We start from the raw sequence: 27,230 nt of genomic DNA on the forward strand, positions 1-27,230 counted from the left end.
AGTTGAGACCGACCGCTTGAAGCCGCGACCGCGCGGTGAACTATAGGCATTCATTCACCGCCGTACACGTGACGGCTCGAGCCGTCGCGACCGCTTCAAGCCGTCAACTGCATGATGAAATTCCATCGTGCCGTTGACGGCTCGCGAGCGGTCGTGAGGCATACACTGACTGCTCGAGCCGTTGACTGCGCTAGAGCCGTCGACGGCTTCCTCTCCCCCTGAAAATCAATGACGCGACTAGTCAAAAAATCAACGGCTCGAGCGGTTGGTAGCGACGGCTCGAGCAGTCAAGAACCGACGGCTCGAGCCGTCAACGATCGACCGCTCGAGCCGTCCGTGTACGTCGCTCAGCCGTTAACTGCTCGAGCGGTCCGTGTACGGCCGCCCTAAGGGCTGTATAATCAGAATTTACACATCAGAAATCACAAACTTGAGGCGATTAATTTCGATCTTAGAGTATAATATAATATGTTACCGGCCAAACCCGATTTCAGGACAAACTAGTTTTGCCTAGGCCAAACTAGTTCATCCTAAGACCAATAGGATAAATCAGTTCAGGCTAGGCCATACTAGTTTATCCTAAAATAAATACGTTAGGTTTAGGTTAGGTTAGCCGTTAGGTTATGTTTCTTAAAAAAAAAACTACACAGAAATAGGAGCCGCCCTTCGCGGGGCTCCGTCGACGCGCCAAAAATAATGGCCTAACCTGAACTGATTTATCCTATTGGTCTTAGGATGAACTAGTTTGGCCTAGGCTATACCCAGTTCATCCGATCGTGTATAGGACGAACTAGTTTAGCCTAGGCAAAACTAGTTTGTCCTGAAATCGGGTTTGGCCGGTAACATATTATATAATATTTATAGAGTGCGAACAACGAAGTGGGAACAGTAGGCACAGGTGGGAACAACACGACGTTCCCGCCGCGAGCGCTCATAGTCGGGGTTGTGCTATCGAAGTGCGTTTCTCTAATATTTTTTTCATATCATGCAGTGATTAAATCACCATTAAATATAAATTGCTTCTGTTTATATTTAATTACAGTACACTGAAAAAAGAGCAGTGAGCAGTGCGTATAAGGCGCAACGCTCACTGAATCAAGAGTCGAGGTGCGGTCGATTATTCTTTCTATTATTCGGTTAAGAATATCTAGAGGAGGCGCGCTATTTGAACGCCCGCGCCTCGACCGCACCTCGAATCTTGATTCAGTGAGCGTTGCGCCTAAAATTTGGGTAATCTGCTGACTCGTGTGATCACAGTTTCGCGTCGTAGTAAGTGTCGTAGCCAGGCGTAGCACGGGACACGGTCTACCTGTAGGAATTATGTACGTAGTCTTACTTTCTGTGTATACTCTCTCGGTAGCATGAAGCGCACCTTAAAGTATTTTCAGTGGGTTCAGTCGCATCCAGTTCGCAGTTCAGTTCAGTCCATTGGGTACCTACATTGGGAAGCTTATGTTTTTCTGTACTGTATAACTATCTGGTTTTCATACTAATTATGACATTATAGCATTTCTATTTGTTTTTACTGTTCTGTGTTTTCTGGTATGGTCAAGTACGAACAACCAAGTGGGAACAGTAGGCACCGGTGGGAACAACACGACGTTCCCGCCGCGAGCGCTCGCAGTCGTGGTTGAGTGCTCACGAAGTGCGTTGCTCTGGATTTTTTTTCATATTACGAATAAACATGGTGAAATGTGCTGTTCTATCTTGCAAAAACGATACTAGAAAATACACAAAATTGAATTAATCCACTATCACATTTCATCAGTAAGTCGATCGTTATACTTATTTTTATGAAAATAAATCTAGCATCGCGGGGGTGAAGGGTAGGTGGGAGGCGGACACGCGCAGGTTCGCTGCCGCCACGTGATCGTAGTGATGTCAGATGTGACCTGACCAACGCTGTTCTCGATATAAAGTTTACTATACCCGGCGCGGCCTAAGATGATCCCTATGACAGTTCGTCTTAGTGATTGCTCGTATGATGGATCTTGTCGATACTTTACTATTTTATAGGCAAAGGCGTGGTTTGCATTCAGCCACCTCGGTAAACATGTTTTTACAAATATTATAAAATGAATTTTTAACGTCTATTATGTAAACGAAACGGTAAGTAAAACGAAAGTTTTCAAAAACATAAAAATACACCTTATCATTTTCTCGTAATTTTTAACCCTTAATAGGGCGGAGGTAAAAAATATTAAAAAAACAGCTTTTGTGTTATTATTTATTCGTATATTAGGACCTATTTTAATCGTATTAAAGAAAATCTAAGAATATGTAATCATAAGTACGCGAAAATTGGGTGGTAATTATTTGCCCTTAGCCCGTCAAGGTACAAGAGCTAGAGCTGCTACAGTCCCTAGCTTCTCCTTCTTCTGGAGAAATATGAAAGCTTTTGAAGCATGGTGTAGCACATAAAGCTACTTTGCAGATGTTACAAATAATTCTCAATCGTTTTTTAATGCTTTTCGTGCTACATAATCGACATCTTGTAAATTTTTCCTGATTTTCTGGGTAGTGTGGTACAGAAGAGCGTCTGATTTCAGCGGGTACTCCGAAATTCCCACCTTTTTTATTCTTGAAAATAATATTTGTTGTTCTTTTTTTGCATATGAATCCATCTATTAGACTCCGAGCCAAATGCGCATATTTACAGTTAGCACTTTGGTATGCTATGCCTTGGAATCTTATCTGACCAATTTTGTTAGTGCCCCAAAGTGGTTCTTCCGAGATACTTTCGTCACTGCTTTCAATATCGGAGAGATTTCCTTCTAAAATTCTCTCGATTGCAGTGTCCGTAAGCTTCTTTTTCTTGATGTTAGTATTCGACATTTTCTGAAATAGCAATTGCGAGGAGGGTAATGGTAACTATATAACCACCAAACACTATATTATGTCGGTGTAACCAGGCAATGGTATAAGTTTTACCACCGAGTTTACAATGATTTTCTGAATAGTACAAACTTCATTTCAAAAATTACTATAACAGTCATGCAGCTAAACATATTCAATAATGCTACCAAATATCACAAAACCACTTACCGGAATCTTATTAGAACAAAATTATAACTAACGCAACCACATACCTCCAATTTTCAAATTTTTTCGATACTTTTTAATTGTTGGTAGTTTGTAAACTTTTTCAGTTACGTTATTGCCAGGTCTAATAAAAGTTTATACGCTATTTACACCTTCCAAAAGATGAATTTATGAAATCATGCATAAAAACGATCCTTGGTTTATGGTCAATAAACTGAGGTGGTAACCAATTGGCCTTTGCCCTATTAAGGGTTAACCCGTTTAACACAGTGTATATTAATTTATCATGAAAATGGAATCCCCCATTTAATTTTTCTAAAAAACTTATATTATCATAGGTAAGTAAATTAACGCGAACGGTAATTATTAATTAAGTATGCTGCGATCTTCTGTTCCATTCAATAGTGAATGAACTATAGCTTAAGCATGGAAAGAATGTGAACTCGTTTCCATTATCGAAATTTGTTTATCGATACTTTCCGCACTAGTCGATAAATGCCAACGATGTAAGTTTTGAAGGACGTAAACGTAAAGTCAGATTGATATAATTTCTCGTAAATGATAAGAATTGTTATAATTCCAACGGAATATCATTATAATAGGATAAAGCTACGTAAAAATTAATAAATGCCATTTTTAGACGCCTCCAATACGTTTCTAATTTAATGGTGACGCCATTACAAGTTTGTCTCTTGAGAATAACTGTCAGTGTCATAGGGATCATCTTAGGCCGCGCCGGGTATAGAAGAACTATATTTTAACAAATTATTTATTTAACTTAAAAATTAAAACTCTTTTAAAAATGTATTATAAATAAATTTGTGGTGTGTTTTGTATGATACACTTTCTAATATTATGAATGCGAATGTAAATGTAAAGTATGTAATGTTACGATATATTTTCTGAACCGCTAAATTGATTTTGAAGATTTTGATAGTAGAATGGATAAAATTTATTATATTATCATTTTAAATTATTAATTATTTCTTAATATTTTTTACCATTTTTAAAACATTATTATTATGGTTTGATTTATTATTAAAGAAATAGCACTAAACCTGATCTTTTATTAACCGACTTCAAAAAAAAGGAGGAGGTTATCAATTCGGCCGGTATATATTTTTTTTTTTTTTTTATGTATGTACACCGATTACTCCGAGGTTTCTGAACCGATTTACGTGATTCTTTTTTTGTTCGATGCGGGATGGTGTCGAATTGGTCCCATAAAAATTTTATTCAGATAGGCCCAGTAGTTTTTATTTTATGAGCATTTTTGTCTGTAGGTATTTGTAAATTTTGCAAGTGCAAGTTTGAAGTCGGTTGTTTTTAACGCAGTTATCACTTGTTTTATTAACTTTATTATTTAAAAAGTACTCACGTTTTTCTGATATTCCAATTAAACATATTTTTTTAAAGTACTTATAATTAATACAAGAAAATTTCATATATAATATTTAATATTCAAATGGAATAAACAAACTTTATTCAGTTGGTAAACAAATTTAAAATTACATATTTATACTTTATTCGTATATTTTTCCTTTAATAACTTATTGAACATAAAATTTACATAAGATACATATTTATTTACATAACTTATCGATAGTTCAACACGCAATTGATATCTACCCATCCCTATTTGTCACACACACATCTATATAGTATCTATAGCTCATCTGCCTACGATGCCTGTGTACGATGCGCACTATGCAATTTGTGCAATACACTCGCTCTAAATATTGTAATCTGTGATTGTAATATAATATACTCTAAGATATGTAGCTTCTTATGTAGCCGTGGTTTTTATAAAAATCTGACAGATCTGTGCTGAAAGGTGCCATTATTGCATATTGTTAATTGTCAAATGTCATTCTGATTAAGAAAATAAGATTCGACGTCCGACGACGAGAATCGAACCCGAAATCGAAAACAAGTCAAAAATTACGTAAGGGTATTCCCTTACTTTTATTATTATAAAAAATAATTTAGAACGATGTCCTTTATCCTTAAACGCACTTTGGGTGCGAGTCGCAATTTGGGACGAGTTGTTTTAAGTAACAACCATATTCCAATTGTTCAACGTGTGGCGACTAAAGCAGACCAAGTCGCTCAGGGCGAAACGCGACCTACTGTTGCTAAATTAGATCCCCTGCAGAAGTCGCAGTTAATCGATTTCGGAAAATATGTGGCGGACTGTATGCCGAAATATGTGCAGAAAGTGCAGATTACAGCAGGCAACGAATTGGAAGTCCTCATCCCTCCAGAAGGTGTAGTGCCTGTTCTGCAATTCTTAAAGGATCATCACAGTGCTCAGTTCGCGAGCTTGGTCGATATCGCCGGAATGGACGTGCCTAGCCGTCCCAACAGATTCGAAGTTATTTACAACCTACTCTCTCTAAGATACAACGCTAGAATCCGTGTAAAGACATACACCGATGAACTGACGCCCATTGATTCTGCTAACGAAGTATTTAAAGCGGCCAATTGGTATGAGAGAGAGATCTGGGATATGTATGGTGTATTCTTTGCAAATCATCCCGATTTAAGAAGGATTTTGACCGATTATGGATTCGAAGGTCACCCATTCAGAAAGGATTTCCCTCTTAGTGGCTATGTAGAGCTGCGGTATGATGATGAGCAAAAGCGTGTTGTGGTGGAGCCCCTTGAGTTGGCACAAGAGTTCAGAAGGTTTGAGCTGAGTGCCCCGTGGGAACAGTTCCCCAACTTCCGCGGCAATCCCGTTGCTGAAGAGGTCACCAGTGCCACAGAACCCAAGAAAGAATAAACACTGTAAATAAAATGTATAATAGTCATAATTAAATAAAATGCTGTGATGGCTCCATTGATCTTTTAATCAAATTATAGGTTGCAGACAATTAAAGTAGGTTGTTTAAAATGTGAAAATTTGTTTAATTTGCATGCAAATTTGAAGTAGAAAAGTTTCTAATTTAACAATACCTTTGATTTTATTTATAGAAATGTTACAAAAAAAAAAATAAACCTTATTTATATGTAAATCTGAAACTTGTTATCAAATAAGTGTACATAATATCCAATGGTTTGTTAGAACTTAGAATTTACAAGAGTAATAAAATATAGCAAAATATATACTCATTTGTATATCACATATTATTTATATTTTTTTAGTGGGAGTCGAGCATGCTTTAGTATTGGGTCACGCTCGCACCGGGGAAGTTACCACACCCTCACAGAAGATCGGCGTTAAAGTGGCATTGCCGCGTTTCGTTCGGTGAGTGAGGGGTCCGGAGACCCATTCCCTTCCTTTCCTCCTCCTATCCTATCCACTTTCCTCTATTTGTCCTATCCTTTTCCCATCCATTTTCCATCCCCCTCCCATCCTCCTCCCATCCACCCCCAATCCCTATTATTAATTCATTCGAAATAATGGCAGCGGTTTTATCAGGTAGAATACCCCAGGAGGGTACCAGCATGCACAATGCAGGAGAATCCCTCCCCCAACCTTCACGTTGGGGCAGCCCGTCGTATTCTGGGGCGGGCATAAATCCGCACCCAAGCACTCCACAAAGAAACACCAGACAGAATAGACCTTTACGATCTTCGCAAGTCACGCATTCCGTGGACTTTTGTAACATAAGAGGGCTTCACTCTAACCTCAATGCCGTACATCACCACCTCGAGACGGCCAAGCCGGCCCTGTTGTTTCTCACAGAAACCCAGATTTCCACCCCATCGGACACGTCATACCTAACATATCCTGGCTTTAATCTAGAACACTCGTTTGTTCCACATGCCGGCGTATGCGTGTACGTAAGGGAGAACATTTGCTGTCGACGTCTAACAACTTCTGGGATTATTGGTCTCTCTATTATATGGCTACATGTTGATTTTAAAGACCGCCCTCGTATATATGCATGTCTTTACAGACCCCACAGTGGAAACAATGGGATTGATCAGCTCTTTGAGCACGTCCAATCAATGGCTGATGAGGTATTGCATCAGTTTCCCTCTGCAGAGCTTATTTTACTAGGTGATTTCAATGCTCACCACGCAGATTGGCTCGGATCACGGACAACCGACTACGCAGGGAGAACTGTGTGCAATCTTGCTTTAGCCTACGGTCTGACACAGCTGGTCTCCTCGCCCACGCGATTACCGGATGTGGATGGCCAATTACCCTCTCTGCTGGACCTACTACTAACTACACACCCTGATAATTATCAGGTAACGGTCACCGCCCCAATTGGGTCCTCTGACCATTGCTTGATTAGAAGTGTGGTGCCACTCGAACGTGCAAAACGGCCGGAACAGGCAACCTGCCGCCGAGTCTGGCATTATAAGTCGGCAGATTGGGAGGGAATGCGACTTTTCTATGCCTCCTACCCATGGGGTGGTGTTTGCTTCTCACACGATGATCCCAGTTCTTGTGCAGACGCTGTCACTGATGTGTTGCTGCAGGGTATGGAACTTTTTATTCCATCCTCTGTAGTACCCGTCGGTGGCAAGTCCAAGCCCTGGTTTGACCGTTCTTGCATTATGGCGTCACGCCGCAAGCAAGAACATTTCGAAGCCTGGGCTAAAGCACTGGCTACTCGTGATCCCAACGTAGCAACTTATAAAAAGAAATATAACTCCGCCTCTAGGGCCTACAAAAAAGAAATCTCCGCAGCGAAGGCTGCCTACATAGAAAGGTTAGGTCACAGACTTGCACAACTCCCATCTGGAACTCGAGCATTCTGGTCACTGTCCAAGGCAATCCAAGGCAACTTCAGTCAGTCCTCATTTCCACCTTTACGCAGGGGTGACAACACTCTGGCTCACTCTGCCAAAGATAAAGCCGATCTCCTGGGCGCAATCTTTGCGAGTAACTCAACTTTGGATGATGGGGGAAAAACGCCGCCTTCGATTCCACACCAACTAAACTCAATGCCGGAAATTCGGTTTTCACAACGAGCTGTTCGTAAGGCACTCTGTAACCTAGACACATCCAAGTCGAGTGGGCCGGATGCAATCCCTGCTGTAGTGCTCAAAACGTGTGCTCCTGAGCTTACACCAGTGTTAACGCGCCTATTTCGACATTCCTACACAAAAGCAGTAGTGCCGAAATCATGGAAAATCGCTTTTGTTCACCCGATTCCTAAGAAGGGCGATAGATCAGATCCGACAAACTACAGACCCATTGCCATAACCTCCTTACTCTCAAAAATAATGGAAGGCATTATCAACAGCCAGCTCTTGGGTTATCTAGAGAAAGACCAGCTATTGAGTGATCGCCAATATGGTTTTCGCCACGGTCGTTCAGCCAGCGATCTCTTGATCTATTTAACCCATAAATGGGCGGAGGCTGTCGAGAGTAAGGGGGAGGCCTTGGCTGTAAGTTTGGATGTCGCCAAAGCTTTTGATCGGGTCTGGCACAAGGCGCTCATCGCCAAGCTCCCCTCCTACGGACTTCCTTCGGGACTTTGTAAATGGGTTACCAGCTTCCTTTCAGGCAGAAGAATAGAAGTCGTTATCGACGGTTTTCGCTCTGCCTCTTTGCCTCTCAATGCCGGTGTCCCTCAAGGCTGTGTGCTATCCCCCACGCTGTTCCTCCTGCACATTAACGACATGTTGCAAATATGCAACATACACTGTTATGCGGACGATAGTACGGGGGATGCCTGTTACTCTGGCCATTCACAAGTCTCTAGGGCATACGTGGAGGAATGTCGAAATAAACTTGTGAATACTATCGAAACTTCTTTAGATCAAGTTTCTGAATGGGGAAGGCTCAATTTAGTTGAGTTTAATCCCAAAAAAACACAAGTATGCGTATTTTCAACTAAAAAGTCCCCATTTCTTGTTTCCCCTCGGTTTCAGAACACTCCCCTTAATATCTCACCGAGCATTGGAATTCTAGGCGTCCAAATATCGAGCGACGTTCAATTTCGAGGTCATTTAGAAGACAAAGCCAAACTAGCTTCTAAAAAGTTGGGTGTGCTCAGCAGATCTAGGAAATATTTCAAACCAGCTCATCTACTCCTTTTGTATAAGGCACAGGTTCGTCCACACCTGGAATATTGCTCCCATCTGTTTGCTGGCGCCCCACAATACCAACTTCTTCCTTTGGACCGTATTGAACGTCGGGTAACTCGTATTATTAACGATCCTAAAATCTCCGACAAGCTCGATCCCCTCTCGCTCAGAAGGGACTTAGCATCACTTTGTATCTTCTACCGTATTTATAATGGAGAGTGTTCTGAGGAACTGTTCAGTCTTATACCACCGGCGCAATTTCACTATCGCACTTCCCGCCTGAAAAATAAGTTCCATCCTCACCATCTCGACTGCTGGCGGAGTTCCACAGTGCGATTTACGCGAAACTTTCTGCCACGAACTGTAAAGCTTTGGAACGACCTTCCACCAGCGGTATTCCCGAACTCTTATAACATGGAATCCTTTAAAAAGTGTACCTTTAAGTATCTGAAAAACCGGCAGCAAGCCAAGGCTAATTAATTCCTACGATATCCCTCTCTTTCCTTTTTATGGACAGCAACGCATCCATTTCCCAGTGGAGTGGATGTTTATGGGCGGCGTGTATCGCTTAACACCAGGCGACACGCCTGCTCGTTTGCTATCTGACAAAAAAAAAAAAAAAAAAAAAAAAAAAAAATATAGTCGAATACATATTATTTGTATAGTTGAATATTTTTATACAAAGCTAAGTGAATGTCTAAATTTCTGTGTACCGCTTAAAAATTATAATAAGCCGCTGAGCCGTTATATATATCCAGTATGGTTTACATCTGATTTAATATCTAATATAAAAAATAAGCACTTCCAACACAAGCAATATAAAATTAGTGGTGATTTGATTAGCTTTGAATTATTTAAATATTACCGAACTTTGGTTAAAAAACAGATAGATGAGGTGTACAAAAACTATACTCATAGGGTTAGTTCTAGTATTCGTAAAAATCCGGCGTATTTTTGGAAATTTGTAAAGGAACTTCGACAAAATAGACACGGTACTGCTGCATATAGTTATAACGGACAATCTCTCATAGGGCAAAATGCTGTTGATTCATTTGCAGATTACTTTAGTTCAGTATTTTTAAAAGACACTCCGAGGTTAAATGCTGAGGAAGCTGGGAAACATTTCCATTCAGAAAGTAATAGTTCTTTACATGTGAGTATAGATGAATTCATATCTAAAGATTTATACAAAGCAGCTAGACGGTTAAAGCCACATTCATCTACCGGTCCAGATGGTGTTCCACCTTTTTTGATAAAGGATTGTATATCTATATTTGTAAAACCGTTGTTGTATTTATTTAATTTGTCTATGCAAAATAATGTCTATCCTACCGCATGGAAAGTTTCTCGCGTCACGCCCGTAGCAAAAGATAGCAATAATTGTGATGTAACAAATCATAGACCAATTGCTGTTCTCTCAACATTTGGAAAATTATTTGAGATGCTGGTAGATAATCGCATCAAAAATCAGATCGGTACTTACCTTATGTCAATACATGCCTGGATGAAAACCAGCAGGTAGACGTCGCTTATTTTGATTTCCAAAAAGCTTTCGACAAAATAGATAACGATATCCTTTTAAACAAACTTGCCTCATTCGGGTTCTGTCCTAAACTTTTGCAATTTTTTGCGAATTATTTAAAAGATCGTTTGCAATATGTTCAAATTGGTAATCATAAGTCACATATTTATTCCACTAAATCAGGAATAAGTCAAGGATCGACACTGGGACCGACCCAGTTTTTAATTTTAATTAATGATTTACCGAATGTTGTTAGCAGCGCTCAGTGCTTAATGTTCGCAGATGACCTCAAAATTTATATGGGAGTAAATAATCATACCCAATACCAGGCTTTGCAGCGTGACATTGAGTCTGTTTTGGAATGGGGTGTAGAAAACCGCTTATATTTTAATATTGGTAAATGCAAAATAATGAGCTACTCGAGGTCTCGAATGCCAATCGATTACACATATTATTTAGGTGGACAGTGTCTACAGCGCGTTACAACAATTAAAGATCTAGGAGTTACTTTTTCTTCTCGGTTACAATTTAAGGAGCATATCGTTAATATAATATGCAATAAGTCTTTTAAAACGCTCGGTTTTATAATTCGAACTGGCAATAATTTTTCTGACATAAAATGTACTATTTCTCTTTACCAGGCATACGTTCGAAGTTGCTTAGAATATAATTGTATTATCTGGGATTCACATGAAAAAAAAATATATCCTTATGTTAGAAAAAATCCAAAAGAAGTTTTGTAGATATGTATTTAGACAGATGTATGGATACTATCCATACATGTACCCATCTCTGTATGTGTACGGTATGACAGGCTTTTTCAGTCTGGAATCGAGGCGAAAATACATTTTACTAGTACACGTTTATCAAGTGCTAAATGGTGGTATAGATAACCCATTTAGTCTTGAACGAATTTCTTTTAAAATTCCTCCAAAGTTCATTTATAGTGTAGCGGCTCCTTCTGGGTTGGGACTACGTCGGGGTCGTGATTTCCTTGCCGTCCAGCAAGGTGTAAGAACTGTGTCTGGCCGTAACGCCCCCTTGGTGCGCTCGGTAAAATTGGTAAACGACTTGCTCGCTCTGCTACCCGAGACAGATTTATTTAATACGTCCTTAAATACGTTTAAATCGAATGTTTTTAAATTCTTAAGTCGATGATTAATGAAAATTGTAAACTTATCCTATTTTAATATTTTATTTTAAACTAAACATGTAATGCTTTGGGTTTTACACCTGTTAATTACTTGTTGTTATGAAATAAATAAATAAATAAATAAATAAATAAATAAATCACCTTTCATAAAGCAACTCATAGTAAAGCTAGATTTTTCTGCTTGAAAAGCTAATAGGGCTTGAAGTGATAGCCAATTTTTGATACAACTTTCATAGAAATTACACAAGTAATAGAGTGATAAAATAAAACATTGAATCATCTAAAATCATAATATATTCACGCAACAGCAGTATCTGTTAATTTGTATAAAAATTATTGTATTGATCTCTAAGGGCAGTATCCATACCTCTTGGAGTGGTACCACAGCTGAATTTATTATAATAATTAATAATTCACGAACATAACCATGGACGTAGCTGGCCATGGGCTCAGGGTGGGGCAACATATAAAATAATATGTAACTAGCAACTATACCAGAGTTTTTATCCCGGTTAATTTTTAGGGCTTCGAACCTTTATAAAAAAAAAAAAACGAAACCTTATAGGATCACTTTATTGTCCATCTGTCTCTCTAAAAAGAAGAAATCAGCAGGATACCTGACATAACACAACAAATAGGGAAATAAAACATCCAATTGTGTAAATCATATATTTTGATCACATCTGTCATCTTGTATCGGTATCTAACGTCTGTATCTATACCGCTTGAAGTGGAACCACAGTTGGAAGATGTTATTATGGAAGTGACACCTAAAGCCGCGCTTGTACGAGTACTCCCACTCGCGGTTGACGATCTTGAACGCGATGTCCTCGTACGGCGGGCCCGCGTGGAAACGGAGTACTGCGAATTCTGGATTGTCTGCGCACGGTTTCTGGTGACAATACATGCTTATGTTAGTATTTCTTGTACATTTTTTGTCTTTTAGGCTATGTCTTGAGAATAATAAAGAAAAAGTTTGGAAAATCAAAAAGTGCAAACCTCATATTCAATTTAAAAAAAAATGGTTTAAACATTATTGTTATATAGCAAAAGAGTTTTAAAAATGTCATGACTGTTAAGACTAGGTTTTTCTCTTTAGTTTACTTAAAAATTAACGAAATTTCTAACTACCCACATTAATAGCAAAGATAAAGCGTGCACTCACGAGCGAGAACTGCGGCGTGGCGCTCTTGTCGATGAGGTCGGGGTAGAAGATGTTGAACTTGTAGCCCTGCACGATCTTCGGCGGCGGGTTGTCCATGTCGTAGTGCGTCTGGTTGTACTTGTTCCACTCGAAACCCGTGTGCACCCTAACGACATACAGTTATGTACAACGTTAAATGTGTTGAAATTTATTGAAATAAAAGTCACTTGGTTTAAGTTATATTTTTTTAAGAGTTCTCCGTAGTGATTTTTTGTTTTTTTTGATTTAGTAGTATAGTAATAGTTTTTTTAAATACCTGAGAAAAGTATAAATAAAAAATCTTACTTATTTGAATGATTATTTCTTTATTTTTATCGGAATATAATTTTTAGGACAATTCTTATGTTTTAAAGCTCAGTCAAAAATTAAAGTTAGAAACACAATTAAATACTAGTAGCCTGTTACTATAAACCCATCTAAACAAATTCTAGATAATTTTATTACTCACCGGTTGAAGTATCTCGGTTTCCGTGGCCTGTACTTATCCGCCCACAGGTAGGGCTGGTCGGGCAGCGCGTGCTCGACGCTGAACTGCGCTGCGCTGCCCGCGGGGCCTCCAGAGCCCCCGGGGCCCTCCGGCTCGGGGCCCTCCGAGTCCATCGCGCGGCGCGCAGCCGCTTCCAGGGCCCCCGTGGCTGTGGGAGCCGTGGCGAGCGGGCCCGCGCTGTTCGGCTGGTGGATGATTGAAAATAAAAATTATTAATATTTTAATACCACTAATTATTTTGTAAAGTGAGCATCGTATTTAGAAAAAAAAATACTACATAAAATTTAAATCAGGTCAATTTTAAATTATAACGGTAGACGAGAATTTTTGTCATTATTAATATTATGAGTTATGACATTTCCGCTCTAACGCTAAAATTTAACACATTTACATCATTTCAACTCACACGCATCAATAGTGCAATGAAGCTGTATAAAAAATAATAATAATTCATAAAAAAATGGTAGAAAAATATAAAAACATTGTCAAGGTAAACTTTCATTTAACACAATCTATGATGTCACTGTACCTTGCTAGTGAGCCTTGCGCGCAGATACGCCAATCTATTCGCGTCATCAATGGGCTCCGTGAGCAGCGTGGCGGGTTCGAGCGCGGCGGGCGACAGCGGCGGCGGCGAGTAGCGCCCGCGCACGTACTCGCGCACGCACCACTCATCCCCATCCCCGCCATCCTCGTCCCCACCATCCCCATCCCCGCCATCCTCATCACCGTCGTCTTTCTCGCTGTCCGCTTTTTCCACTTTCTCGGGTGCTTCTTCTTGTTTCACTTCTGTGCTAGGTCTGGTAATAAAAACAACAGAGTATTTATTTAATTAGATATTTAAATTTAATTACAAATGATTAGATTAGATAATTAATTATAAATGATATTAGAAATGTATGTATCATTTCTAAAAAAATAAAATGCAATCTATACTAATCTATACTATAATATAATATTATAAAGCTGAAGAGTTTGTTTGTTTGTTTGTCTGTTTAAACGCGCTAATCTCGGGAACTACTGGTCCGATTTGAAAAATTCTTTCGCTGTTATATAGCCCATTTATCGAGGAAGGTTATAGGCTATGTGTCATCACGCTACGACCAACAGGGGTGGAGCCACGGGGGTGAAGCCGCGCGCAACAGCTAGTTTATTAATTATATTTAAAAGCATTTTAATTCTTTGGGATTACAATAAGTAATTTCTAAATATGTATTTTAAATTTTTCACTACACATTAAATCGACCGTAAAAAAACACTACAGACAATTTTCTCCAAAAGAAGGTATTTTCCCAACTACCCGCAATTTTCAAATCTCAAGTCAAAATCTCACCTATCAAAAAAATTATTGTAAAATCAACCCTATCGCCCTACAAATAAGATCTGTTATCTACTCACTCAGCCTGGTCAGTGGGCGGCTTGACCCCCTGCTCGCTCTTGAGCAGCTGCAGCTTGCGGCGCAGGTTCTCCTGGTGACGGTCGCGGAGACGTGCGCGGGCCATGTGCGCTAAAATTAAATATAATTATAGATTTAAAAAAAAAAATCAATAGCGGCGGGATTAGTCTTACGAAGAATTTTTATTTTTTCTTTTTAATTCTGATTCATTTATTTTATTTGAATGAACCTAAAAATATCAAATTCATGTAAAAATATTTCAAAATTGCATGTTAAAAATTTACATAATATTGAATTTGAATTTACATAATATGTATTTCAAATTGAAATACTCAAGTTTTTCCTTTATTTTTATTCTATCTTTAATATTCACACTTTTTTGATCGTTGCAAAACCATACTTATTATTCTCCTATTTAATAATAAAAAATAAATACAAGTATTTAAAATATGAATATTTAAAATTTGAAACTATAATATAGATGAATGTCCAAGAGCCCACCTTTAAGTTGCGCCAGCAGTGTTTCCCAGTAGCCGACGTCGACACCCGCGCGCTGGCCGCTGATCTTCTGCGAGATCTGCTGCTGCAGCGCCTCTAGCTGAGCACCGGTCTTGCCTTTGAAGATCTATAGTTAAAGTTTATATAGTGGAATAAATATCAAATTTTATTGTTTTTTTCTTTTTAATTACCGTCGTTTATAGTACTTTTGTTACGTTAAGCTACAAACGGAAAGTAAAGTAAGTTTCATAAATTTATAAAAAGTCGTTTCAAGTATCTTACAAGAATTTTAATTTTGCTCTTGGATTGTGTAATTTTGCGGTAATAAAGTGTGAGATCGCAATTCGACTTTTTGAAATTTGACATTACATTCAAGCATTTACTTTTACTTTTCTTAGCATTTTTTTCGTTAATACTGTGTCTGTGTGGTTATTAGTGAAGTGGTTATAAAATAAAATTCAGTATTTAATGTCGTGAAAAGCGGAACTCCTCCCAAGTCCCAGTACGCCAGCTGCTCCTCGTGCAGCAGTACCTGTTGCACGTCCGCCGCGACCGCGTGGTGCACGCCGTCGCGCGCGGCGCGCGGCTCGGCGAGGCGGCGCAGCTGGCCCAGCTCCGCGCTCACTATCGTCTCCACGTCCTCCCAGTACGACAGCTGCTCCTCGTGCAGCAGTACCTGTTGCACGTCCGCCGCGACCGCGTGGTGCACGCCGTCGCGCGCGGCGCGCGGCTCGGCGAGGCGGCGCAGCTGGCCCAGCTCCGCGCTCACTATCGTCTCCACGTCCTCCCAGTACGACAGCTGCTCCTCGTGCAGCAGTACCTGTTGCACGTCCGCCGCGACCGCGTGGTGCACGCCGTCGCGCGCGGCGCGCGGCTCGGCGAGGCGGCGCAGCTGGCCCAGCTCCGCGCTCACTATCGTCTCCACGTCCTCCCAGTACGACAGCTGCTCCTCGTGCAGCAGTACCTGTTGCACGTCCGCCGCGACCGCGTGGTGCACGCCGTCGCGCGCGGCGCGCGGCTCGGCGAGGCGGCGCAGCTGGCCCAGCTCCGCGCTCACTATCGTCTCCACGTCCTCCCAGTACGACAGCTGCTCCTCGTGCAGCAGTACCTGTTGCACGTCCGCCGCGACCGCGTGGTGCACGCCGTCGCGCGCGGCGCGCGGCTCGGCGAGGCGGCGCAGCTGGCCCAGCTCCGCGCTCACTATCGTCTCCACGTCCTCCCAGTACGACAGCTGCTCCTCGTGCTCCAGCTCCTTGTACACCTGCACGCGACATGACACATTGTACCAAATGTTTACGTCGCGGAGAGCCAGTTAAATCAACCGTGTAATTAGCTTTAGCGTTTTATTTAACGCGCCGTTTATTTAACTATTCTTAAACGATACGCCGTTGTTACGTGACTCGATATGACTGGATAGCATTCAGGTAGTGAATCAAAGACAAACATTTAATCAAAGAATATTTTAAAGGGTGAACGAGAAGGCACCCCTGTGGGACACCTTCACTGCACTCCCGATTCGCGGTATTAAAATGGTACTGTAGGGGTTCGTCTAAATGAAACCAGCCTTGTACTCTGATTGATCTTTATTACCACCCCTAAAACAACGTTGAACAAAATTATATATGGTCTCACAAAAAAACAACGATAGCGAGATTTAAGAAAGCTTAAAACTAATTACCGCCACCTATTGATCAACGTAACGAACTAATTTAACTTTATACAATTTACAATCTATGATCTGTCATGAACATACCGCCCACCAAGGACATTTATTAAGGAAATGTCCTTACAAACAAAATCCGCCCACCTTGAGGGGACATCTTAAAATATAATTATAGAAACTGAGACTAACTATATATGAACTTAAATTAATCTTCTTACATTTTACTCGCAAACATTTTAGCTTAGTAACAACAATTTTCTACAACATAACTTGACTTATACAAATACAGCTTAAACATCTTCAAAAATACAATATAACAATTAATTATTCCTTCCTTAATAAAATACACAATTTGTTGACAGGTCTTTTGATAATACTTTTTTTAACTAAGATACTGACAACTCTAGTAACTTTATCGTGACCTGGATGTTTATCTATGACCTTTCCCATGATCCACCGCATCGGCGGAAGATCATCTTCCTTTATGAGGACAATATCTCCTATATTAGGCTCGCTGGTTTTGGACTTCCATTTATACCTTATCATTACATTCGACAAATATTCCTTTGACCAGCGATCCCAAAATGACTGAAACATTCTTTGAATAAGTTGCCATCTACGAATGAATATAATAATGAACTCACGTTAGAATCTAAGTAATTATATACATCGGGTATACCTAACAAAGGACCACCGATTAAAAAATGACCCGGCGTTAGAGGTGCAGGCTCATTAGGGTCTGATGTATCGACTGTGATTGGCCTAGAATTTAAGCAAGCTTCTACCTGAGCAAGAAGAGTACTCATCTCTTCGTAAGTGAGGGTGGTTTCTCCTATCACTCGCTTGAGGTGGAACTTCGTGGATTTCACTCCCGCTTCCCAAAGTCCGCCAAAGTTAGGGCTGTGCGGAGGAATGAAATGCCACTCAGTACCATTCGCTTCCAACTGTTCACCCACCGATGAAAGAGCTGACTGGAGCTCACGGGATGCTCCTACAAAAGTAGTCCCGTTGTCGCTCCAAAGCTTGGCACAGTGACCTCGTCTGGAAACGAAACGTCGAAAAGCAGCCAGAAATGCTGGTGTGCTCATGTCACTTACGACCTCTAAGTGAATGGCACGAGTTGCCATACACACGAATAAACATATGTAGCCCTTGTATGAGTGGTGTCCTCGGCCTTTGGTTGTCCTTATGTTTATCGGACCAGCATAATCCACACCGCTATGCAAAAATAGTCTAGCTGGTGTACAACGAACTGTTGGAAGTGAACCCATTAATGGAGACTGAGTGCTAGCTCTTAATCGAATACACTTAACGCAACTCCTAACGTGTTGTTTAACTAAAGTTCTAACCCCTATAATCCAATAGGCTGTTCTCAAATAATTAATCATCAATTGAGGCCCTCCGTGCAACGTCTTTATGTGAGCGTTTGCTATAATTAGGTGAGTTAAATGACTACTTTTAGGCAAAATAATTGGATGTTTGGTTTCATTACTTAGTTGTGACATTTCAATTCTGCCACGTATTCTGATTATACCCTGATCGTCAAGGTAAGGACATAGTGCTTTTAATGTATTCTTATTTAGTATATTACCCTTGTTCCTTAACTGTAAATATTCTTCTTTAAATATATCCCTTTGAGTAATCTTTATGCAACATTCTAATGCCTCCTCCAATTCAAAACTTTGTAAATATTTCTCTTTATTTGTTCTTCTGCGATATCCCCTTAAGAATCTTCGACAATAGGCAATAACCCGTATTAATCTTTGTAAAGATGAAAATCGTTCTAAAATTGTAATCTCTCTCTCTTCTTTTATGGCAACAGTAAATGTCTTGACACTTTGTTCTAAATCTGTGCTCATTTCTTTTGGCCTATTGTACTCAATACATTTCTGCTTGAGAAACGACGGTCCTGAAAACCATATCTGATTATCCATAAGCAAATTTGGTAATACGCCTCTTGAGGCACAATCTGCTGGATTGTCCTTAGATAAAACATGATACCATTGAGTGGATTTCATGATGGTTAAAATCTCTGATGTTCTATTTGCTATGAACGGTTTCCATCTGCTTGGATGGCTATTCAACCATGCCAATACAACTGTGGAATCAGTCCAAGCCGTTATATTGTTCTTAGAAATGTTAAGTACATCCGCTGCTTCTGCAAGCAATCTAGATACCAGAAGCGCACCGCACAATTCCAAACGAGGAATGCTAATCTGTTTGACGGGTGCTACTCGTGTTCTGGCAACCAGCAACGAAACCGTTACTCCACCTTCGCCATCGATTATGCGAAGGTAGATTACCGCCGCATAAGCACTTTTAGATGCATCGCTGAAACCATGAAGCTCCAGTCGATCGTTCAACCTTGTTCCCAGCCATCGAGGAATCCGAATTCTGGTAAGTTGGGATAACTGACTACGGTAAGCATTCCATTCTTCCATCATTTCTGTATTCACCTTATCGTCCCATCCTACTCCTGCTACCCACAACTTTTGTATAAAAACCTTGGCAATGACCACACTAGGAGCTAACCAGCCTAGTGGATCGAACAAACGAGCTATTTCCGAAATAATTGACCTTTTAGTTTCAGGTGCAGTCGTCGACATCGAGATATTCACCGAGTACTGGAAGTTATCTTCGCTGCGGTTCCAGGTAAGTCCTAAGATTTTTATTGTACTATCGAGCTTAATATTAAAATTTTCCTTTTCTTCATTACTTATGATTCCCGTATGTAGTGTTTGTTCTATATTTTCATTCCCTTCAATTGACCTGATCCTTTCCAATATTTCCTTATTATTACTATTCCATTTTTGTAGCACGAATCCACCCTTTCCTAATAGTTCTATCATTTCCTCGTAAATTCTAATTCCTTCTTCAACACTTTCTGACCCTGTCATTAAATCGTCCATATAAAAACAATTTAGAATTTTATCTGAGGCGAGGGGGTAGTTCACTCCCTCGTCATAAGCAACTTGATGTAGTGTTCTAACTGCTTGATATGGTGCAGATGCTGTTCCAAATGTAACCGTTATAAGTTCATAATCTTCAATATTCTTATCAGGACTCTCGCGCCAAAGGATCCGCTGAAACATCGCATCATCTTCTGATATAAGGACTTGACGGTACATCTTAATAATGTCCGCGACTAATCCAATAGGATGTAATCTCCATCTTAAAATTGTGTGTCTGAGGTCTGCTTGTAACGTGGGTCCAATCATTAACGTATCATTCAAAGATATTCCATTGCTATTTTTTTCAGATGCGTTGAAAACCACACGTACCTTGGTTGTACTTTTGTCGTTTCTTACGACCGCGTGGTGAGGTAAGTATACTGCTTCATTCTTTTTATTATCGTTGTCCTTAACCTGCCTCATGTGTCCTAACCGTAAGTATTCATTAATAACTTCTATGTATTTTTCTTTCAAATCTTTGTCCTTTTCTAATCTTCTTTCTAATGCTTTAAATCTTTTTTCAGCTATTGCACGTGAGTTACCAGCTGTACAAGGAGGATCCTCGTCACGAAACGGTAACTTAACTATATATCTACCACTAGCATCTCTTGTAGTGGTTTTTGTATAGAACTCTTCACACTTCGTTTCTTCCGGTGAGTATAACTTTTTTGTACTATTTTGTTCTTCTATTTCCCAAAACTTTTTCAAAATTTCATCATCTTCATTTTGAATATGTAAATGCATTGCTCTAATATTGTTTGATCTATTATTTTCAGATTCGATAGCTCCCGATAGTACCCAGCCGAAGGCAGTGTTCTGGGCCACTAGACCCCCCGAAGGATTTTTCCGTATACCTTCCAGGATGATACTACCGTATACGTCAGCACCCAATAGAACATCTATTTTATTGGGAGTGTTGAACTCAGGATCTGCCAATTTACTATCGCTTACACTTAACCAGTCGAAGGAACTTGTACTAAGATCCTTCTCTGGTAAGTAGGCAGTAATATTTTTTAATACATATGCATTCAATCTTAGGCTAAATTCAGAATTTAACCGGGATTGAATCGTTAAATGTACCATGTATTTTATCATGGTTGAACTATGACCTAGACCTGAAACAGAGCCCTTAATTGGGATCTTCTTCAGTCTCAAAAGTTGAACTGTGGCCTCTGTAATGAAACAAGCCTGTGACCCTTGGTCAAGTAACGCACGTACCGTTAGGTAGTGACCCATTTTGGACTCGGCTTTTATTAGCGCTGTGGCTAATAAAACCTGTCTTGGTTTAGAAACCTCGCCTGAAGAAAAACATGAAACTATTGGATCAGTACTAATAGGCGCATTAGTACTTCCATGATCATGCTTCTTCAAGGTGGGTTGACCTTTATGCTCAGCCTCTCCTGAAGGATGAAGCAAAGAATGATGCCGCTTTTGACAGAGTCTACATGAAGTAGGCTTCCTACATTCATAGACTATGTGATTACTACCCCGACAATTAAAACAGATTTTATTTTTAGCTACAAAATCGCGTCTGTTTTCCAAAGTTTGTTTAGCATACTTTTTACAAAAACAGAGCTTATGCGGTTCTTTGCAAAACTCACAACTTAAATTTGGAGTCGACGCGATCAACGCTCGTGGTTTGTGCGCCGCTGTACTATTCGACTGATACCCAGGTGACCTTTTTGGTTCTACACACTCTAACGCACGAAAACGGTTCTCAATAAACGACTTAAATTGTTCAAAAGATGGCAATTCATTTTTAGAATTATTACTAGATATATTTAATTCCCATTGCTTTCGCGTTTCTGTATCTAATTTAAATGTAACAATATGTATAATGATAACATCCCAGGTGCTTACATCTATATCTAAATTTTTGAGTGCATTTAAACAATCACAAGTTGTGTCTAGTAATTCTTTTAATAATGCAGCCGATTCCACATTCATACGTTTTTGACTAAACAATCTTTGCAGGATGCAATTACAGAGATACTTCCTATTACTGTATCTTTGCAGCAACAGTTGCCAACATGGCTCATAATTTGCATCGGTGATGGGCGTTTGCCTAATCAACTGCTCCGCTTCACCAGTCAAGTGACCCTTTAAGTAGTGGAGTTTTTGGACATTGTCTAATGATTTATTTTTGTGAACTAAAGATTGGAATAAGTCTGAAAAGGTTGTCCACTCCGAATACTTACCCGAGAAGACTGGTATACTAATTTTGGGCAACTTGACTAGTGGATCGGAGGAGGTCGGTCTATGATTATCCTGATAGTTTTCCCTAAAGCCACCCAATGCTGCCCTCAATAAAGTTTTATATGTAATATAAACGTCTTCGGTGTTATCGTAAATATCTCTTATTTTTTTTTCGATGGTGTCAAAATCAAAATTTTCAAATAACTTAGTGTTAATGTCGGAAAACTTCCCCCAATCCTTTTCCAAGAGTTCCAATCTCGCTTCGACGTATTCTCGTGTTATTCTTTCTTTAGGACTTTTTTTAAAATTGACTAAACTTTTCCCGATAACATTTTGCAAATTTTTTAAAGAATTGAAAGAGCCTTCCATGACCGTAATATTCTAAGTCCATGTAAACAATGCAAATTTTTCTTAGTGTTTTAAATTCAATTTGGGCATGGATTCCCCGTCACTTCACCTTATTTTCTTGGACTTAAGGTCCAATTTTGATTAATTAAACTTCAAAGTACTCACTGTTTCACTTCACTCACTACTTGTTAGTTCTTCTCCCTCACACCTGTGCTCCGGATTCGGTTGTCTCCCTCTCGCTCGCTCCGCTGGCCGCTGACGTCACGGATGTTCTCCCTCTCGCTCGCTCCACTGCCGCTGACGTCACGGTTGTTCTCCCTCTCGCTCGCTCCACTGGCCGCTGACGTCACGGTTGTTCTCCCTCTCGCTCGCTCCACTGGCCGCTGACGTCACGGATGTTCTCCCTCTCGCTCGCTCCACTGCCGCTGACGTCACGGATGTTCTCCCTCTCGCTCGCTCCACTGCCGCTGACGTCACGGTTGTTCTCCCTCTCGCTCGCTCCACTGGCCGCTGACGTCACGGATGTTCTCCCTCTCGCTCGCTCCACTGGCCGCTGACGTCACGGTTGTTCTCCCTCTCGCTCGCTCCACTGGCCGCTGACGTCACGGTTGTTCTCCCTCTCGCTCGCTCCACTGGCCGCCCCGGCTGCCCTTGACTGGTGTTCTTGCTGTCTTCTTTTGCACTCGCGCGTACTTTCGACAGCGATCCACTGCCCCTTACTAGTACGATGACCGTATGATCCGGCTCGAAGGACCAATGAACGAGAAGGCACCCCTGTGGGACACCTTCACTGCACTCCCGATTCGCGGTATTAAAATGGTACTGTAGGGGTTCGTCTAAATGAAACCAGCCTTGTACTCTGATTGATCTTTATTACCACCCCTAAAACAACGTTGAACAAAATTATATATGGTCTCACAAAAAAACAACGATAGCGAGATTTAAGAAAGCTTAAAACTAATTACCGCCACCTATTGATCAACGTAACGAACTAATTTAACTTTATACAATTTACAATCTATGATCTGTCATGAACAAAGGGGCTGATGTAAACAATTAACTCCAACATGTAGGTATACGGTAGGGTTGTTGAGGAAGTGCTTATGAGGAAGAGGAGGAGGAAGAGGAATTTTCACACGCAAATTTAGGGGATGCGGATGAGGATGAGGATAATTTTTTGAGGAAGAGGATGCGGAAGAGGAAGCGGAAGAGAAGGAAGAGAAGAGAAAATTTTGAGGAAGCAATAGCGGAAGAGGAATCTTTTCTTTTAATTTTTGAGGATGCGGTAACGGTTGAGGAACCCAAAATATTGCGGAACTTCCGCATTATGAGGAAGCGGAAGAGGAATCCTCAACAACCCTAGTATACGGTAAAAATTATACTAAGAGGTGGTAACAACATCGATACGACGAAACTATCCAAAACCATTGAAGAATTCAAGAGTATACTTCAGAATTGTAATCATGGTGCACACATACAAAGGTTACTATTATAATTGTAAAAATATATTGACAGAAGAACAAAAAGACAGAAATAATATAAATCTGCAACAGTATTTTTTTGATTCGAGAAAGGCTTTTGATTACGTATCACATAGAAAATTAAAAAAAAAAAAATACACAAAGATTATATAATATAAAAATGGTAATGTTATTCATGATCTCAACAATAACGTATTAAATTACTTTTGATTGACGGGAAAATATTCAAAGAAAATGTAATTTAGAATGTGGGGTTCCACAAGGAGGCATTTTGGGACCACTTTAAATATGATCTACATTAACGATCTTCCATGGCTTGATACAAACAAACTACACTACACAAACAATTTAAAATAATGCTAGGAAGTCTACACATGTCAAATCAAAAATCAACAACTTGAATTGTGACAAATGCAAGCTAAGAGCCTTGTTGCACTTTGTACGTGCTTGCTCGTACGATCAGTGGCGTATCTTGGGTTATATCACAGGGCAAGCCGAAAAACATAACTTAGTCACCCATCCAATTTATGACTGTGCTAACAACCTATCATCAGAAACATCTCTATGCCTACATAGTCATGTAATATAACTTTTTAAATATAATCATGTGATTTAGATGAAATACTTAATCTTTTTTTTTCTTGAACACTCAAAGTAATTAAAATTGCTAGAAAATTTTTATTTTTATTTATTTATTAGACACACCAATAATGACTCAATTAATACCTACAATTTACAGAAGTACATTAATCATTATTTCCTAAACTGAATTGGCCATAAAGCAGGTGTATACAACAATTATAAAAAAACAGGTCTTAAAATATTTCAGTTTTAAGTCTAAAAATACATAGTTAACATGAAATTTATCATCCATTGAAAAAAAAAATAAGTATAAAAACACAAAATTCATTACACAATTAAAAATTTATCAAGAATACATAAAATTTAAACATGACTAAAATTTTGAAATTTTATACACCCATGAAATAAAAAAATAAACATGTAAAATTCAATTAAAACATGGCTAAAACACATAAAATACAAAATAAAAACACGTAAAAGAAAATATGCCAAATACATCAAAAATCCAAAAATAATTATTTCACTGAAATATAGGAAAGTATAAAAATTTAAACTATAACTCACCTTGATATCTTCCAGAAGATCTTCTAAATCATTTGCCTGCAGTCCATTAAGGTATGTATAGGGCTCATGCATTTCCAGAGCATCCACACACTGCTCCGAACTCACATACCATGCAAGCAAGTCTATTGGTTTTGCTGCAATTGAAATCAAAACGTAATTTAAAATTGAACTGTGATTTTTTCCTTAAGATGTTAATATCTAGAAGAAGAAAAAATTCAGATAAGATCTATTTACTGCAACCAAAGCATGCCTTATTCAACAGTCAAATAACCAACATAACTTTTATTACTCTAACAGTCTACGCACCTCTCCCATCCCGTATCCGTATCTGCGACCTGAGCCGTGCCTGGTGCAGGTGGAAGGCGTCCTCCTGCCGCGCCCAGCTATGGAACTGCGCCGCTTCACGCGCGCGCGCCGCCGCCGCCGCCTCGGCCTCGCGCGCCGCACGCTCTGCCTCACGCTCCAGGCGACGCTGTTTTACCTGCCCACATACAAAAAAATACAAAAATATGTTAGGTTTTCAAAAGTTCAATGTTTTAGTAATTAGCAAACAAAAAATTAATTTATAACAATAAATAACGTGTTTATAAGGAAGCCTTTACTGCATAAAATACAAGTGACAGAAGTGATGTTTCAATTAAAAAAAATGAAAATATAAAAAAGAGCATGTGTGCCGAGCACACGTGTTAGAATTGAAACTTATTTGTCAGGATTCAAAGATCGTCGCCTTACTCCACGACGTGACGGTATTGCCATGACGCGACCTCGAAATTTTGCTTTCAACGCGCTTCTAGAAGTTTCACTTCCAAATTATTTATAATTGATACATATTAATTATTGATTCTAAATAACAAAAAAAAAAATAGTTTTCAAAAGTTCCATTGTTTTAAGAGTGTTGAAAAAAGATAATTTATCACTGAATGGATTTTACAGAAAGATACATGTTATTGCACATTTTGAAGGACATTACATGATGAAATTGATATTTCTTTCTTTTTTGAAAAGATGCCAACAAGTTTGTGGTAGGCTTTACTCAGATAAAAATAATTGATGGAAGAAATATTACCTTTTCTAACTCAATCTTATTTTCCAATTGTTTCTGACGGTTCAATGCTTCCAGTTCATCTCGGGAGACAGTTTTCACACCCTCTTTAGCTAGTTTCTTGGACCACACAAAAGTATTGGTAAGTGCTGAGTCACCAAAGGGGTTGTCCTGGTTGGTATAACATTGGTACTCATTATCCCAGCCCATTCTCTCACGTCTTTTGCGTTCTTTTTCTTGCTTCTCTCGTAGTCTTCTTGCTCTGTAACAATATTTTATTTATATTTCACATATTATCTATGTTGAAGATACATAGATTATAGTTATATAGATTATAATTATATTAATAATCAAAAGAATTAAATTCAAAAACAATGTTTTCTTAAAACTAACCTCTTTTCTTCCGGAGTCTCATTGGCTTTGAGTTGTTCTTTTTGTTTGCGTCTCTCTTCCTTTAACCGTATCCTCTCAGTCTCCAACCGCTGCAGTAGCTTCAACTCCTCCGCATCACTGTCACTAGTGGAACTGCTGGACGATGAGCTACTATCTCTTTTCTTCTTTTTACTCTTTTTATGTTTACTTTTCCGCTCTCTACTTACGGATCTATGTTTTGATTTCTTTGATGTTGACCGAGATCTATCTCTACTTCTCGTTTTGTGTTCACGTCTGCGTTCTACAGATCTACTGCGAGATCTTTCACGATGTCTTGCAACCTTTGAAGACCTACAAGAAGCAATTAGTGTTAGTAACAAAAACTTCGACGAAAACTTTTGCGTTTCCCACAACAATATCGAATTTATACTTACATATTATCACTTAAATCGTTTTATAATTTGATCATAACATGAAGAATACTTCGTATTTGTTAGTCTTGTATTAAAATTTAAAATAACATCAACGTTATGCTTATAAATGGATAGAAAATTAATACGAATCACGATTCGTCAAACAACATTGTCAAACAATCACATCTTCTGAATACAACTGTCAGGTCAACTGACAATGACGCACACAGACAGCTGTCAGATGGCAATGACAGTAACAGCTTACAGACTATAACAGATCGTAGATATATAAGAAGACTTACACATAGAATATATTAAAGGG

At 39.4% G+C, this 27,230-nt stretch overlaps 2 protein-coding genes across 2 annotated transcripts; one reads left to right on the forward strand and one right to left on the reverse strand.

The window, feature by feature from the left end:
* Positions 1-4,903: 4,903 nt before the first annotated feature.
* Positions 4,904-5,882, forward strand: LOC123699372 (NADH dehydrogenase [ubiquinone] iron-sulfur protein 3, mitochondrial). The gene has a single exon (XM_045646311.1). It carries the CDS (start codon positions 5,036-5,038, stop codon positions 5,825-5,827), a length of 792 nt encoding a protein of 263 aa, XP_045502267.1. The 5' UTR covers positions 4,904-5,035; the 3' UTR covers positions 5,828-5,882.
* A 6,484-nt stretch (positions 5,883-12,366) lies between these two features.
* Positions 12,367-27,073, reverse strand: LOC123699362 (cactin). Its single transcript, XM_045646295.1, has 12 exons — positions 26,930-27,073; positions 26,517-26,846; positions 26,148-26,385; positions 25,388-25,562; positions 25,082-25,215; positions 16,405-16,557; positions 15,300-15,423; positions 14,801-14,909; positions 13,932-14,202; positions 13,364-13,587; positions 12,877-13,021; positions 12,367-12,603 (listed from the first exon to the last, which is right to left on the reverse strand). Coding segments are annotated over exons 1-12 (2,094 nt in total). The 5' UTR covers positions 26,932-27,073; the 3' UTR covers positions 12,367-12,414.
* Between the last annotated feature and the right edge of the window lie 157 nt (positions 27,074-27,230).

This window comes from Colias croceus, chromosome 17, assembly GCF_905220415.1.
Source record: "Colias croceus chromosome 17, ilColCroc2.1".
In the NCBI taxonomy this organism is placed as follows: Eukaryota; Metazoa; Arthropoda; class Insecta; order Lepidoptera; family Pieridae; genus Colias; species Colias croceus.

Bases quoted from the DNA above. Each gene is read 5' to 3' on its own strand.
- LOC123699372 (XM_045646311.1), top strand. From the start codon at position 5,036: ATGTCCTTTATCCTTAAACGCACTTTGGGTGCGAGTCGCAATTTGGGA.
- LOC123699362 (XM_045646295.1), bottom strand. The intron at 25,563-26,147 runs GTAATATTTCTT...GTATGTGGGCAG, and splicing joins ATAAGATTGAGTTAGAAAAG to GTAAAACAGCGTCGCCTGGA. The intron at 15,424-16,404 runs GTACTGCTGCAC...CTTTAACTATAG, and splicing joins TCGCGGCGGACGTGCAACAG to ATCTTCAAAGGCAAGACCGG.